The sequence below is a fragment of the Balaenoptera physalus genome (assembly GCF_965194825.1).
Source record: "Balaenoptera physalus genome assembly, chromosome: 4".
NCBI lineage: Eukaryota > Metazoa > Chordata > Mammalia > Artiodactyla > Balaenopteridae > Balaenoptera > Balaenoptera physalus.
In genome coordinates, this window is record NC_138891.1 from 115,186,596 (window position 1) to 115,202,407 (window position 15,812).

The 15,812-nt window shown below is 35.8% G+C and overlaps 1 protein-coding gene across 12 annotated transcripts in view; it reads right to left on the reverse strand.

Moving 5' to 3' along the window:
• ROBO2 (roundabout guidance receptor 2) overlaps nucleotides 1-15,812 on the reverse strand; it is a 1,245,885-nt gene that overhangs the window by 13,800 nt on the left and 1,216,273 nt on the right. For 7 of the 12 annotated variants that reach the window (XM_082460302.1, XM_082460298.1, XM_082460297.1 and 4 more), the window contains exons 24-26: nucleotides 11,985-12,190; nucleotides 2,767-2,949; nucleotides 343-516 (exon numbers count right to left, since the gene is read on the reverse strand). In XM_082460302.1, the coding sequence (XP_082316428.1) occupies nucleotides 343-516; nucleotides 2,767-2,949; nucleotides 11,985-12,190 (563 nt within the window). The remainder of the gene's footprint in view (nucleotides 1-342; nucleotides 517-2,766; nucleotides 2,950-11,984; nucleotides 12,191-15,812) is intronic. The other 5 variants (XM_082460293.1, XM_082460300.1, XM_082460295.1 and 2 more) reach the window with 1 other exon arrangement.

Below are 15,812 nucleotides of genomic sequence, written 5' to 3' on the forward strand. Positions count from 1 at the left end.
GATCCAACAACATGGCAACTGCAATGCTACTTATGTTTTCTTCCTTAATCTTAAAAAGGAATGTTCACTAAAAAGCACTAATGGAAAATGCCAGAACAGCAGAAAAATCAACATTGCAAAGCAGTATGGCCTGTATTTCTTGGGGCTGGATAATGTAGAAATAATTCCAGATTGTTAAAAAAAAAAGAGGGTGTTTTATTGAAACAAGACCACATTGCCAGGTGTTCAGCCTGGTTATATAACAAGGCAATGCCTAATCTACCACAGCTTCTTTAATCTAAGTTAATGATTGCACAGAGCATGTCTTTTCAGTTAGGAGACGAGAGAAGGAAACAAACCTACCATCTGTCATTCCTTCCCTTCGGTGAGGCAATGCTGGTTGTGGGTCCACTCGCCCTCCCTTGTGTTTTTTAGTGGGCCGAGGCCTCTGACTTTGACTCATGGCTGCACTGGTGTTACTGTCAGTAGAAAATGGGCTGGTTGGTCGAGGTCTTTGAGAGGAGGTAAAGGCTTTGCCTAAAAAGTAAACAAAGGGAATGAGGTATAGAGAATGTTATTATAAGACATTGATTCTGTCTTGTATTTCTGCTCTAAGACTAGCCTCTAAACCTGCCTGGAGATGACATTTGAAGATACAAAATACTGGTGCATCTCCATAGAAAAAATATGCCCTGCTGCATTTAGTTGGTCCGATTTTTATAACCAACATACTACCCACTGAAAAAATTTAAACAAATGAATATGAAACAAAACCACTAACCAAAAACTCAATATTCCTTTTTTTCAATATTCCTTGATTATATTTTTATTTAACCTTGACAATCTTAGTAATATTTTCATAGATATAGGCAAATTCATGCAGCTTTTACTTCTTAAAATTAAAGAAGCTATTTCTGAAGTGAATTATGTACTGTCTTATCTGTTGAATCAAATTTCACCCTTGGAATCTTACAAACTCTCTTTGAGCACAGAAAAATGTCCTGTAGTAATTACATTTGAAATTTTACATGAAAGGTCTGCTCAGATACATATATTTAATTGACCTTACCACCCATACACATACACGATGAATTCTACCTCTCTTAGCAGAAACTCAATAACATTAGTGTATAGTATAGGATAGATAGCAGGTTAAAATCACCTTGTATATCCAAAGTGCAATAGGTGTTTTCTGATGAATAGTATTGTATCTGAGCAGACTCCAAATTCTCATTGAAAAATGAAACGTGCTATGTCCTTTTCTTGTAGTTTAGTGTACATATGCAGGGAAATATATTCTGGCAAAAGGTAAGCTAATAAATTTTCAACATCTTATGATTTTAATAACATGTTTATTATGGTATGAGAGGGTTGGTTTATGTACATGTATTTAGTCTCTATTGCATGTTTTCATTTCATTCAAAATTACTGTTATAGTTACATTTTAAGTCAATGTGACATGATATTGCTTTATGCTTTATTAGCTATTAGCATACATGCAAGAAATGTACTTATGCCTTCTAACTTATTAGTTTCCTTGCACTTTCTCACTGTTCTGCTTATAGCTATGCCACAAAAAGCACTCAGGCAACATAAAGTTTCTGACTTATGCCTTAGAAAGCAAGAAAACTCAAATAACCATTATATTACAACATATTTTAGTTCAGATGCTATATGAAAAATAAACCTCTGCAATGCTTGGAAAATCTTCTTTACTTTGAAGATGCCTAGTGCATACTCAAAAGAAATAGCATAACATTATGTGATGGTATAATTCAAAGAAAGCTTCCAAGACTCATTTTTATAACTTGTGAGTTTAGTGAAGGGTCAAAGTCATTTATTTTTCTTTACTATTTGAATACTATTAAGATTTCAAAAATGCATTTAGAGTTTCATTAGTTTGTTTTGTAAGGCAACTCAGTTTAATTCATATATCAGAAGTTTCTTCTATGTGCATTTAAGAAGTACACATAGTCATGTAACAAGATCATGCCAAAGTTATTTTGTTCAGTAAAACAAATGATTACAAAATTACTGATCTATTAATAGAGTGAATCCCACATTTATTTTTGAGTTAATGATCAGAAACGTGAAAAATTACATATTTGGTCTTTTATATTATTTATTAATTTCAGAAACCAAAATTAGATCGTGATAAAGAACAATATACAAGTAGTCATCATTTTATTTAACTTGCAAATGCAGTGGGTGTATTTTTAATTAGCATCCTTTAAAACAAATAATAAATTATTGGATTAAAATCTTAACAGCCAAACAACTAATAAGACCATCAGCCATTTGAACTGTTAGACTGACAGCCTCAGACCCATTCACCCCATGCTGAGAAAGCCTTCCCAGAAAATGCATTTGCAGAAAGAAATGGGGTAAAGGAAAGTAATGGAGATAAAAGCTGAATAATTTTAATCACTGGGTACATTATTGATTGTGTGAGAATTTCGCCAAGTGTGAGTTATTGAAAATTTAATGGCAATCTGAGTTGCAGCTTTGCTGTAGTATAAGAAGGAAGCATATTCCAATTAATCAGCAGAGCCACGAAGGGAAAGGGGAACAAAGGATGGAAGGTGGTGAGTAGGAGCCCATTCTTGGCTCTGCAAAGGGAGCATCAGAAGAGAGTTCTGTCTGATAACCAAGCATCCAAACTGTGTTCATGCATATTAAAGAAAACCCTACAGTCAGACTCGCTGAGGAGAAAGGACAGAAGGTAAATAGCTCAGTGTCCAAGGACAAGATTCTCTCATGCAAAGAGTGTTGACTCAGTCTACCAACCTGTTCTTGTAAGGCTGGTTCCATCCAGCCTAAAACCAGCTTTATCTGCTGCTGCCACCAGTGCTTGTGCAAAACTGCCGCTGGCAAAGATGGAGCCATCTGATGAGCTACCTACACTAGATCTATGACTAGAAAAGTTACGGTCCTCATCAGATGCAGAGCCCCATCCATTTACCATTGAACCTAAAAACAAATGTAGTTGTCTAGTGAGTGGTATATATTGCATAGCTCATCGGCTTGTACATACTATACTAATGAACAAGAGCCTGCACTCCTCACTCGTCCTTGAGGTTAAATCGGGTTTCACCAAGACTTCTTTAGCCATGTGCAAGCATCATCTATGTTTTAAACGTTTCTAGTGCAGAAGAATGAAGCTCATTGAAGACATGTATCTGTTTTCAACACATGAGCAAAACATGTTCTGTATGATTCCATTCTTACATTGTTTAAATTGTTACACTATTATTTTCTAAAAGAGAATTGCTATGTATATTTTAAGGCCTAGACTTCAGAGAAAAACGTTTTTACTGCGATAAATTATCGTGTGTTTAAAGTCAACTTAGCAAGAACTCAGTTGAACAAATAGTGTGAATATATTTTGAATTTAATGCAGACTAGTGATAATTTTCATGAAATCTACACTCGCATACTGCAGAAGGTCTAGAATTATTTCAAGAATTTAAAATAAAAATCTAATTACTCGGGAAATAACAAACACTAAAAATCAAAAATGTATAAATAATACCAGAGCAAATAGACTTAGAATATAACAAAATATTTATTTTTGAAAAGTTCTATTTTTTCAAAGCTTAGTGTGATTTCTTTGTTTTTCAATTACTTTAAGACCTCCAGTTTTCTCTTTAATACTAATCTTCATTTTAGAAAATTAATCATTATAAAGAATACCACTGATATTAACATGGATTTTTCTGCAAAGTGCAACATGGCAATAGAGGAAAAGAATCACAGCTTTATGTGTAGAGAGCTGCAAAATATGATGCTACTGAGAAATAATGCTTATTCTTAATTTTTAGCAAGTCATTTACACTTTTATCCTTTTTTTCTTAGACCAAAGCACACTGAGACGATCTATTACGTAAAACAATTAACATTACAATATATATTTAGGTTGTTGTACCATTAGTGTATGACACAATAAAAATACCAAGTGTTGCTTATCCCAAATTTTTAAAAAGAGAGGCACAAAGTACTTATAGGAAGGTAATTTAATATTCCCAAATAAAACAAACACATATTCACATAAAAGAGACTAAAGTTAAGTGCCATAGATTTTCTTCCCCCTTTACTCCAATATTTAAGAGACAGCAGTAGAGTTAGGAGTGTTGCCATGATCAAGCGTTTGTACTCTTAGTTCAGGTGCCAGGATACAATAACACGGGTTTATGCACTTTCAAGACAGAGAAAACAGACACTGGAGGGGTTAGAAGGATGAGAGAAGTTAAAAGGGTATTAAGTGTAGCAGAAAAAGAAAGAGTTTTGATTCTATTTGCCAAAAGCATGGAGATAGATACACTTTTTACTTTCCAAACAAATTCCCTTGACACAGGCCACTGCAAGGAAGCCAAGATAACACCAGCAACTGAGCCTCCTCTGAGAGAACCATTTCTGAGTTAATAATCACAAGTCAAGGACCAACAGCCCAAAATGAAAGGAGAAATGATGCAATCAGCTTTGCAATATAATGCTACAGTAGATAAGAAAAAATCAAAGTGATTCAGCCAGTGATCACAAAAGAATATGAAACCCTAGAACTGAGGATACTTTGGAAACATGGGAAAGCTCAGTTTTGGTCCCTTCTATGTCCTGTTTTCTGTATTTCTAAATGTCTGCTGAAATCTGCAAATAAATCTGTGCCGGCTATTTGAAACTCACTTTCCAAACAAGCATTTCCTTTTCTACATCTCCAGTTTCATTCCTAAGCTCCTCCTAACTGATTTCCTTCTGGTCCCTTCTATCTTCCTCCTTGTCATATGAATTACTTTTTCTGGAACATTTATCACATAATTCTGTCTTTCCATTCAAAGCCTTACCTAGTTTGCCAATACATTTAAACACTGACTGAGGTATTTGAGATTCTTCAATATCTAGCCCAGCCTACCTTTCCAGCCCCATTCCCTCTAATAGCCAGTTCAGTCCCATTGCCTCTCATTCCTTTGACACACAATAGACTTAGATTGTTACTAAGTCTATTGCCCAGTGCCTAACTTCAAAGTCCAAATCAATATCATCTCTTTTATCAACCTGACTCCACTTCATCTTCAACCCTGTCTTAGAGGGAATCAATTTCTCTACCTCTTGTGTTTTTCAAATAGTATGCATACGGTAGCATATCATATCGCTACAAACTAGCGTTTGTTGCACATATGTTTTCTCTTCCAGACAGTGGAACTCTGGAGATTAGGAACTATTTATTATTCATTTTAGTACCTCATGTACAGGGACATTTCCCAGCAAAAATTCAATAAACATTGGCATAATGAATTAAATGCCTTCGATATTTTCATTATTCAGTATAAATTCTGCATGGGATACTAATCCATGTGTAATTTCCTAGCAATGGCCTTACTTTAGTTACAGAAAGAACATACTCATAATAACTCCCAGAAAATTTATTAAATAAGGAATATGAGGTCAGTCAACTCTTGTTATTACTTGGACAATGGGGAAAGCAGTGATGTAATTAGTCCTTCATATGAGGATTTCCACATACAGATTTGCCAATTCCTAAACAAATCAACTATTTTCCGGCCTTTGGGTCTTTGCTCTGACCTTATCTCAATCATTACTGCTCCTTACTATTACTCAGAAATTCCAGTTATTCATGAAGTTTTCCCTGATGCTTTTTTCCCTTCCCTGGGAAGAGAGAGTAGCATGGATGAATGACATGGCTTCATGTGGGTGTTGGTCAATATAGAAAGATATTCTTTTTTCACCACTCTCTGTAAGAGCAAAGAAACTAGATAGATGACTTCAGAGTTGAAGAGATGTGTACCATAGTGATTTGCCCATAATGGGCAATAGGAAACCTCATCACCACAAACTATAAAGAGGGGCAAGTGCCCTCAGCTTAATATAGTTGAGTTTGCCTTCAAAATGGAGGGCAAGAAGGCAGCAAACAGAAGGAAAAAAATTTTCTTTCCCTCTTTGTTCCTCTGTCTTCATGTTTGACAACCCATTCTCTCTATTTGAGATATGGAGTACTTATGATATATGGAATGGCTACATTTGTGGGAAATATTTTTAAAGAAAATTGGCAATACACCATGAATAAAAAAGTATATAACGTATATTAAATTTCTTCCGTAGTGTAAAATTGTTAAAATTTATTTAATGATTACTGATTTCACCTCTCTGTGGCTACCATTCTTTCTTTTTCTGTATATTTAAACATCAAAGATTATCTGGAGATTTATGTAAACTACTACAAAAAAAAAAGACAATGATTATAAGAAAAGAAAAACATTGATTCATCAATTAGAAAGTAAGCCATTTTTGTGATAACTGGCTTTCTTTCATAAATGTAAACATAACCATGAAAGTTGAAACGAAAACTAGGTAAAACAGCGAAGGTAGAGATTCTTCACAAATTAAAAGCAATCCATACCAATTTGACATGTTATAGGCACAAAGATAATCAATACTATTTAAACATTTAATGAAAAATGAATTTGTGTAACATAGCCAGATTTATTTGTGTTTACATCTTCCATCTTTCCAAATTTCTCAGGTTTAAAAATTGCTGAAAGGCCAAAAAAAATCTCAAATGTATTCAAGCTGTTAAGGAAGAACTGCAGATAGGACATTAAGTTGTTGCAAAATGGTACTGAGCAGTAAAATACCATGATAAAGTGGCATCTTGCTGTATCTCCATTATATCTTCAGCACTAAAATTAATTTATGATCAGTCATCAATTCATTTACATGTCATTTTATGCTAAATCCGTCCTTGCTGATAGATGCTCATCCTTAGACCCATTAAGCTAGAGTAAAATGTATGCTTTATAATATGACCCTGCTAATTGTTGCATTACCATTTTTATGAGATACAAAAACTGGCTGTCCCCCATTTTTTCAGCCAATATTTAATCCAGGAACTCTTCCTATTAAGTGCAATCTGTCTAACTATCTGTTAAATAAAATCTTCAGCTCTAAGTGTCTTTGGACAAATCAATCCAAATATTGACCTCTGCCTAGATGTAGAAAAACATTTCTAATATTTAGAAGTTCTTTCACTCAAACATATTGAATACACAACAATTCACCTACATTCCTCAGAGAGAAAGGAATGTGTAATATAAAAGGGAAAGCAAAATAAGAAATTAAAAAAATCTCTTCCTTGCGACCTATGACACCTGCTAATTTGTTCTATTCAGATAAAAATTGAATATATGATATTCCACGTTTATCTGTTAAATTTTGAAATGTGTATTTAATTTCTTTTTAAATAAATCAGAGCTGTGGGGAATGTCTAAGAAAATTATTTAGTGATTTTTAGCATTACCTCTGAAATTTCCCTATTACAAAAATATTTTCCTTAAATTTTTGCAACAAAAGCAAGGCATCAGGTCATGCTTTTAAGTGGCCAATTCTTTAAAAGCTGTGTGGTCAAGTAAGGTGGTGAGGCTGCCAGGTTTTATTGTTTTCAAAATAATCTGCTTTGGGACTTCCAGCAAAAACCTCCAAAGACATAAAATACAGAAAATATAGAGCCCCGATTTCCTTTCAACCAGGGTATTTACGTGGGGTTCAGCAGTCAAGGAAACTTTTATTTGTTTCATTTAACAGCACTCACTCTCAGTCTTACTTTTTGTGATCACTGAGGCAGTTAGAACCTTGGCTCCATGTTCAGGACATTTTTCTCCTGCCCTCTCTCCTATTGCCTTCTGTTTTTTTTTTTTTTTTTCCTGTGCTGGAGTCATTAAATCCAGGAAACACTCACCCTTGACTCCCACCATGGAAGTCAAAGAAAAAAGTATTAAAGGTTTCCCCAAACCTGTTACCCAAAAGTGGTGGGTTTGGCATTTAGAAAGAAATATTACAAGCATATTCCTGAAGAATACTACAAGCATATTCCTGAACAAACCATCCTGTAGGTTTACTTTCTAGGCAAAAAAGAGTGTGATGTGCTGTAATCAGAACATTTTTTGTACTTTATTACAACCAAGTAGGTTTAAACTGTAAGTATAAATTAAAATAAAATTATAAAAATGTGACTCCCTATAAAAAGTACTGAGAGTTGAATTTTGTTGGCATGAGTCATTATAACTGAATATAGAATGAAATATGAGAAAAACAAATAATAAAAGTTACATCTAAAAATTTAATATTTTTGATCTTGATTAAGTGTATAAGGAGTAAAAACGAATGTTTCCAGAGATAAAATAATGTGTTGTATTTGTATAAATATATATTTATTCATATATGTATACATGCACACGCACAGAAAGGGAGAGAGAAGAACAGACCGGGAGATCATTTTCCTCTTAAATATGCTAAATCCAAAGATGAGAAAACAGTTGAGCATTTCCAGAGCAGGGATCATGATAATTGGTCTTTGGAGTAAGGCTGATTGATTTTGAACATTCTTCTGCCACTTATCAGGTGGGTGATCTTAAAGAAAGTCTTTAAACCCCTCTGTGCCTCAATTTCCTTATCTATAAAATGAGAATAAACATAGGGTTGTGACAATTAAATGAGTTAATACATGGTAAAACCTTAGAACAGGGATCAGCAAACTTCTCCTGCAAAGTGCCATATACTAAATATTTTAGGCTTTGCTGTCTGTCATTTATTTTTTCTTTTTGTTTGTTTCTTGTTTTCTTACAACCCTTTAAAAATGTAAGAAGCGTTCTTAGCTCACTAAGCCACTCATACAAAAAACAGGCAACTGTTTAGAAGAGTGCCTTGGGTGTACTAAGGGCTATATATGTGCAAGTTGTTGTTGCTGTTGTTATTATTACTATTATTACCAAATCTAAATTCCTAGCCAAGTGGTTGGAAGGAATAGACTTTCAATAAATATTTGTTGTGGAAATCAATAAATAACAGATTTTCAAATACATTTTCCACACCTGAATGTTATGGACTGAATGTTGACATCCCCCTAAAATTCATATGTTGAAGCTCTAACCCGTAACGTTATGGTATTTTGAGGTGGAGCTTTTGGGAGGTAATTAGGTTTAGATGAGGTCATGACGGTGAGGTCATGAGGGTGGGATTAGGGACCTTATAAAAAGAGATCAGAGAGCTTGCTCTCCTTCTCTGCCATGTGAAGACACAGTGCGAAGATGGCTCCCTGAAAGCCCAGAAGAGGGCTCTCACCAGAAACCCAATCTGCCCACACCTTGATCTTGGACTTGCCAGCTTTCCACTGTTTGTTGTTTAAGTCACCTTGTCTATGATATTTTGTTATAACTACCCAACCAGACTAGGACACTGAGATTATGGGTTATAGAATTACTGATATTTTCCTCTCTTCTTGGCCTTTTCCATTCATGAAGCATTATTTCAAAAAATTTAAAGTCCCTCATAAATTACTTAGTTGTTCAGAAAACATTTGAAAATAATATACTTATTTCTTTACAAAAATAGGCTCTGTACCTTGTTAACTGCTGATATTCCTGAATGTGGCAGCTGTTGGAATGCAACATATTTCAGAAGTAAAATTCTAAATAATTTTATATACAGTCTTATTAGCCCATCTTTGTGTTATCGCTGGGCTTTCGTTCTGGTTGGCTTTAGAATTTCAAGGACTGGAACATAACAGTTCTATTTCGTAAAAAATGGTCATTAGTTTCATGAAAATGAAAATATAGAATTCAGATGAAAGTGATGACTAATTTACTCACACCACACACAAATTTAGAATTCAAAGTAATTTACGGAAAAATCAGAATCCTCTCCGTGGGCACTTACCATCTTAAAAACATACAAAGCCAATGGAAATAGCCTCTGTTTTAATGCCCACCTCATTTAGCACCATTAAACTAGCCTTGAGTGTCTGAAGAAAACATAAACACGTTAGAGCAATGTTCATTAGCATGTTGGTTTCTGTAGCATTTGATCCGTATACACATGCATCTCAGGGCCACCCCCAGGTACACATACAGACATGCACACGTGCTCTACTACACCCAACATCCTATTTATGCTCATATACACACTCCTACGTACACTCACACACACACACCTTACACATAATCACAAACCCAGGCTAAACTTTCAGACACGCACACTCTTCTGCACACACACTCCCTACACACACATCCTTTTTTCTGAAAAACTATATTTACTTTTATTTTTAACTTTTATTTACTTTAAATTACACTTACACCCTAGAAAGCAAATTAAATCTTTGATCATACCTTCCCCACAAAGTTATTGTAAATAAAAAAACAAAAAACAAAAAAAAAGAAAAAAGTTTCCTGCTTGGTTACTTCGGTGTAGAGTGCAACTTCTTTTACTAACTAAGGAGAGATATTATTCATAGGATAAATTCATTGTGCAATGCATACCTAAACACCTTGAGGTTTTTATATATGGCAGTAATTAAGCACCAAATTCAAGTAGGAAAACAGACTTTTTCTTACCAATAAAAGCTTCATTTGGAATGAACATTATACCAGCTACAAGGAGAAATTCAGATTGTCTTTAACCGCAGTCATATTAAACAGTGAAACATGTTATTAACAGGTGAGCATGTAAAAGTTCAAAATGGCCTTCTCCTGATTTATAGACATATTTATCATCTTTGACATTATAATATTTAAGAAAAGAACTACATAGGCTGTGGGTGACTTTTATCATTGCAATTTTTACTGCATTCCTAATAGAAAAGAGTTCAGTATCAGCAGTGAGACATGCAAAACTATGCAGATTTTACCCTGAAGGAGATTATGCTAGAAATTAAGGCAAAGGGGCTTAACATAATAGTGCAGTAATAAGTTAGCTCTCTGCATTCAAAGATTTAAACTTTTGCTCTGCCACCTTCAGTCGGATCTGGATTTCAAATCACAGCAGTATATCTGCAGTTCTTAAATCTTAATTAGCTCGGCAAGCAGCCCCCAGGTAAAAAGAAAACCTGAAAAGTGTAGGCTCGTGCATGACATTGTGTAATTCAGGAAGTCATGCAGAGGAAACATGTAGGTACTCATGCTTCTCCATCACTGTCATAAAGGAGTTTCCATCAGTGTTTTTGAATTGTAACACACAGTGTGAAATGTGTGCAAATTAAGAAGCCGTTGGAGGAAAAATGAATTAAGTGGGACTGTGGTAAAATGCACTCCTAGAATGAAGAGTGTCATGAAGGTAAATGTAGAAATGGGTGGTATACAGAGAAGACTCAAGGATAGGACATGCATGGGCAACACATTTGTAGCAGTTGTGTCTTCATAGTCATGTAAGAGGCATTTGCATGTGTGTATCAAAGAACGGATACCTACTTGAATAGAAAGACTGAATTTTTACTTTTCTCCACAGTCATTGTGTACACATCAGGATTTAAGTTTTTTAAAATACAATTTGCTAAATTTAAATCCTTGGAAATAGGTGGCAATCCTGGGATCATCCTAGGAGGATACCAGTTGCAGCCTTTCACTTGGTGAAGGAGGCCAGAGGAAGTCAAAGGGGTAAACAGCAAAAATAACTATTTCTTGGGAGAGGAGCAATTATTGGATCAACAATATGAAATGCATAAATGTATGGTTTATCTCGCTATACATTTTCTCCACTCTAAAAATAATACCTTGTGCAACCTTAGAGAGCCTTATTCTGAAGAGTTGCTTATTTTCATCAGTGAATGATTTTACAGAGTGAAATATCAAGAAGCGTTTTAAGATTGCATTCACTTTGTATGTTGCTCCTGATATACAAAATATATCATTTCTAAAAGTCAAGGTTTTTTATGTAATAGACTTGGTTCCCCAGTAGAGTGAACTTTTCATGAAAGCCCTGGATATAACTGAGTTTTCTTTCATGTCTTTAAAGCTTTTTAAAATTCATGAATTTTTCTTATCATTTTTTCAGCAAAGCAAAAGTATTTCCAAATCCTTTTTGAATTTTGTGTTTAATATTAACACATTAAAAATGTTACAGAAACAGATGGAGTGGAATAAATCTTACAAAAGAAAGTATTTGACTTTCGATGCATTTTAATATTACAAATGGGTCACTTATTCCTATTAAATCAGTTCCATTACCTGTCACAGAGCTGTCTAGATTGTCCGTACTGGATCCGGGCGTCTGTTCTAGTGCTCTCAGGGGCCTGGGGATTTCTAAAGCTTCCTCTTCATCATCAGCATCATCATCTGGAACATCTGTTTCCAAATCGGAAATCAAAGCTCCGGACATGTAACCTAATGGTGGAACCGGGGGCTGCGGAGGTTGATTATTGCTTTGAACATGCCTAGGATTCACAAGGGAAGGAAAAAAAAAAAGCACTGGTTAGCATTCCACAAAATTGTAATTAGAATGAAACAGTCTGCTGTGGTAACTAATTTTGTTTTCTTGCTTTCCTTTAACTAATTCTGGAGCTTACTATGCTTTCTTACATTTCAGCAGAGACAATGGTCTACGTATACATGACTTGCCAAAACAGTAACAACAGTATAGACTATTACACTCTTCTATGGGTATTTACGGGACGATACACAGAGGAAAACGAATACAGACCCAGCATTTTTGTGCAAATAAATCACCCAAAGGAGAATAGGAATACTCATCACACATATCTATTTAAAGCTGATTTTTTTTGGTCCAAAAAGAATACAATTACATTCCCAGTTTTGTGTCAAAGTTCTACTCAGCCTGTGTAACCCACATCACCTGCTGGCCCTTATGAAGAAAAGATGTCACATGAAAATCTAATACCAACACCTTCTCCCTCCAACCATGGCCCATTCGCTGCCCTATGAGGCTTTCATCCTGCACGATCCCCCAGGAATCAGGCTGGGTGATTGTTTCCACTTTAACGAGTTTAGGTTAAACTGGGGAGGAATGGCTACTTTGTGCTCTAGCTAATATTTTTGCATCTGTCTTAGCCACCCAAGTCTTAAACACCTCAAAGGCAGAAAAGATTCATCTCAGCACTCTGTGTTTAGAACAGTATGTGTGCCAAATAAACCAGTTGCAATGAATGAGTAACTCTAATTGCAACCTTGGGAAGTAGACAGAACTGGTATTATCACCTCTCTTTCAGAATTTTTTAAAGGGAGGTTCAAATTTAAGTGACTTAAGTTTCAAATAACATGGCTAGTAAAATGCAGAGCTGGACACTAGAGTCTAGTCAGCTCTTTTTGTGACTACTTAGGAGTTTTTTCTAAACCATAAAATGCTGAAGGAAAGTAAGTCTGTTATTTGTTACTGTCATTAAAGAGGGAATATAGCATGTTTTGACACATTTGTCTTTTTTTTTTTTTTTTGCCTTGATACAAAATACTTAAAAGACCACTGGATTTATGCATTTTTATGGTTAGTTTCTGAATTAAAGATACAAGATTATTTTTCTTTAATATTTGCATTTATGGGGAAAATATTTCATTTTTTCCAGAATTTGTTTAATATTCTTCTCCCATCTGCATTCTTGAACTTGTAACCAACTCCAATATTAACAAGATTCTAGATCTTTTAATGTTAAAAAACCTAAGATATTAGTTCTGGAAGCTACCTCAATATCATTAGGCCCACATCTTTAATTTAATAGATAAGGCATTTGAGGTCCCATTTATTATCTGGCATTCATCACAGCTCATTCATTGGAAAGTCAGGAAGTTTCCTAACTAATACTTTCACAGAAAATCTTGAGTGTTGACGGCAACATCTTGCTCTAAGTGTAACCTCAAATTCTGTTTGTGAAGCGGGGATGGATTGAGCCAAGTCATGAGCAAGAGAATATAAAGTGATATTTATATACATGAGCCATTCTTGTCTAATAATTTGCACTTTGGTCCTGAGAAGGACCGAACAGACCAACACTCTAGTCCTACAGCACTGCTGACAAGACACCTCTTGTTGGAACCAAGACACACTGAGTGGTGAAAGTGTATTCCTTGAATTCGGGAGAATTAGGACATGAACAGGAAAAGGGTACATAACATTTTTAAGTATCTTCTAGTGACAGGCACTGTGTTCTGCACTTCTGGGTCAATATGAACAGAATCCCTGGAGGTGAAGCCTGGAATTATTATTTTTAAATACTCCTCCTGTGATGTCAATGTGCAGCCCAGATGGGCTGGCACTGCCATCCTAGTATGGCAAGGTCCTGTGCGAGCACATGAAGACTCGTACCTCCTACACGGGGCGTCAGCATGGCATTCTGGAGGACTGTTGGACTGAACAGAAGCACACTGAGAGAGAGAAGCAGGGTGTGCTCTGTGGGTACTTGGGGCAGGTGGGCATGAACTAGTTTGTTCACTCATTCAGCAAGTGTCTATGGAGCTCTCACTAAGTGGGGCTCTAAGAGTGGAAAGACAACAATAAACAACTCAGGTGAAAACCCAAGCCCTCGGAATAATAACAGCTATAACGTGGCTAGATAATTTACTAAGTACTATACAAGTGTAAACTCATTTAATTCTCCCAAAAACAATGGTGTGAAATAAAGAATTTGACCTTACCCAAAGAGAAGTTGGACTTTTGCCTTGTACTCCCGAGAGGTAATCTCTAAGCTCTAGAACATCCTGTCTTATAAAATGTCTTTACTTGGAGGCCAGAGGCTCCTCCAGAAAGTCTAACTATGTGATTTATGGAGGGAACTTGGAGTCACAGGATATCAGCTCACCTTCTGGAGGGGCCATAGACCCTGGTCAGCCATGCAGATAGTCAACCACATCTATGGGACAGACCCCCAATAAAGACTCTGAAACTCAAGGCTCATGTAAGTTTCCCTGGTTGACCCATATTGTCACACTGCGTTGCTGAGAAATTATGCTTTTCACTACTCCACTGGGAGAGGACAAATGGAAGATCTGTCTTCGGAATTTCCTAGCCTTTCTCCCACGCATTTCTTCTCTTGGCTGATTTTAATCTGTATCTTTTCACTATAATAAGCTATAACTTCAAGTATAATAGCTTTCAGTGAGTTCTGTGGCTCCTTCTAGCAATTCTTGAACCTGGGGGTAGTCTTGGGGACTCTCCAAACTTGTACATAGTGTCAGAAGTGAGGGTGGTCTTGGGGGGACTGCCCTCTCACTTTGTAGATGAGTCAATTCCTATTACCATTCTCATTTTACAAATGGGGGACTGAAGCACAGAAGTGTTAAGCGAGTTGCCCATTGTCATACAGCTAGCAAGGAGTGGCAGTGGCAGTGGTCCAGCCTTGGCTGACCCTAGTCAAATCCCAGTCCAAGCAATCAGAATATCTGGGGTTGGGGCCTATGCATCCAGGTTATCCAGATGATTCCAAAACGCAGGCAGCGTTGAGAACCTCCAAGCTAAGATCTGTGCTTTAAAGGACTAATATGCAGGGCTTCATTTAATTAACTTGAAGGAAATCCTCTGGCTCTTAAAGCAGCTGCCTTCAACTTCAGTAGTTGTATTTTATAAAGCAGACTGATGCAAAATAATACTGTTTAACAGTAAAATGTCTTTGACCTTTGAAAAAAACCCTGATGACTGAGAAAATGTTCAAGACCCTCTGGTTCTAAAAAAAGAACCTATGTTTGTAATAAGCTTTAAATGATATTCCTGGTTTGAGTGTCTTTTTGCATATTTAGTTGTATTTTTAAAACACATAGTTCATTAACACTGAGAATAAGACATCTCATTATCAGCTTATCCCAGTAGCTAAAACTACCAAAAAAAGAAGCTAAGGCTCTTTCATAAAACTTTAACTTCAAGCACAGGACGTAAATCAACATAAGGTAATCAGAGGTATGTTACTGAGATTTCATTTTCAGGAGTCAAACTTATATGTTACTGTTTGGGAGAAGGGAGAGCAAATAAGAAAAAATAACTGCACAGAATTGTGAGAGTTGGTCCCACTTGTATTCCTGTCATATTTTTCACAGGATACATCAGCAGACTGCCAT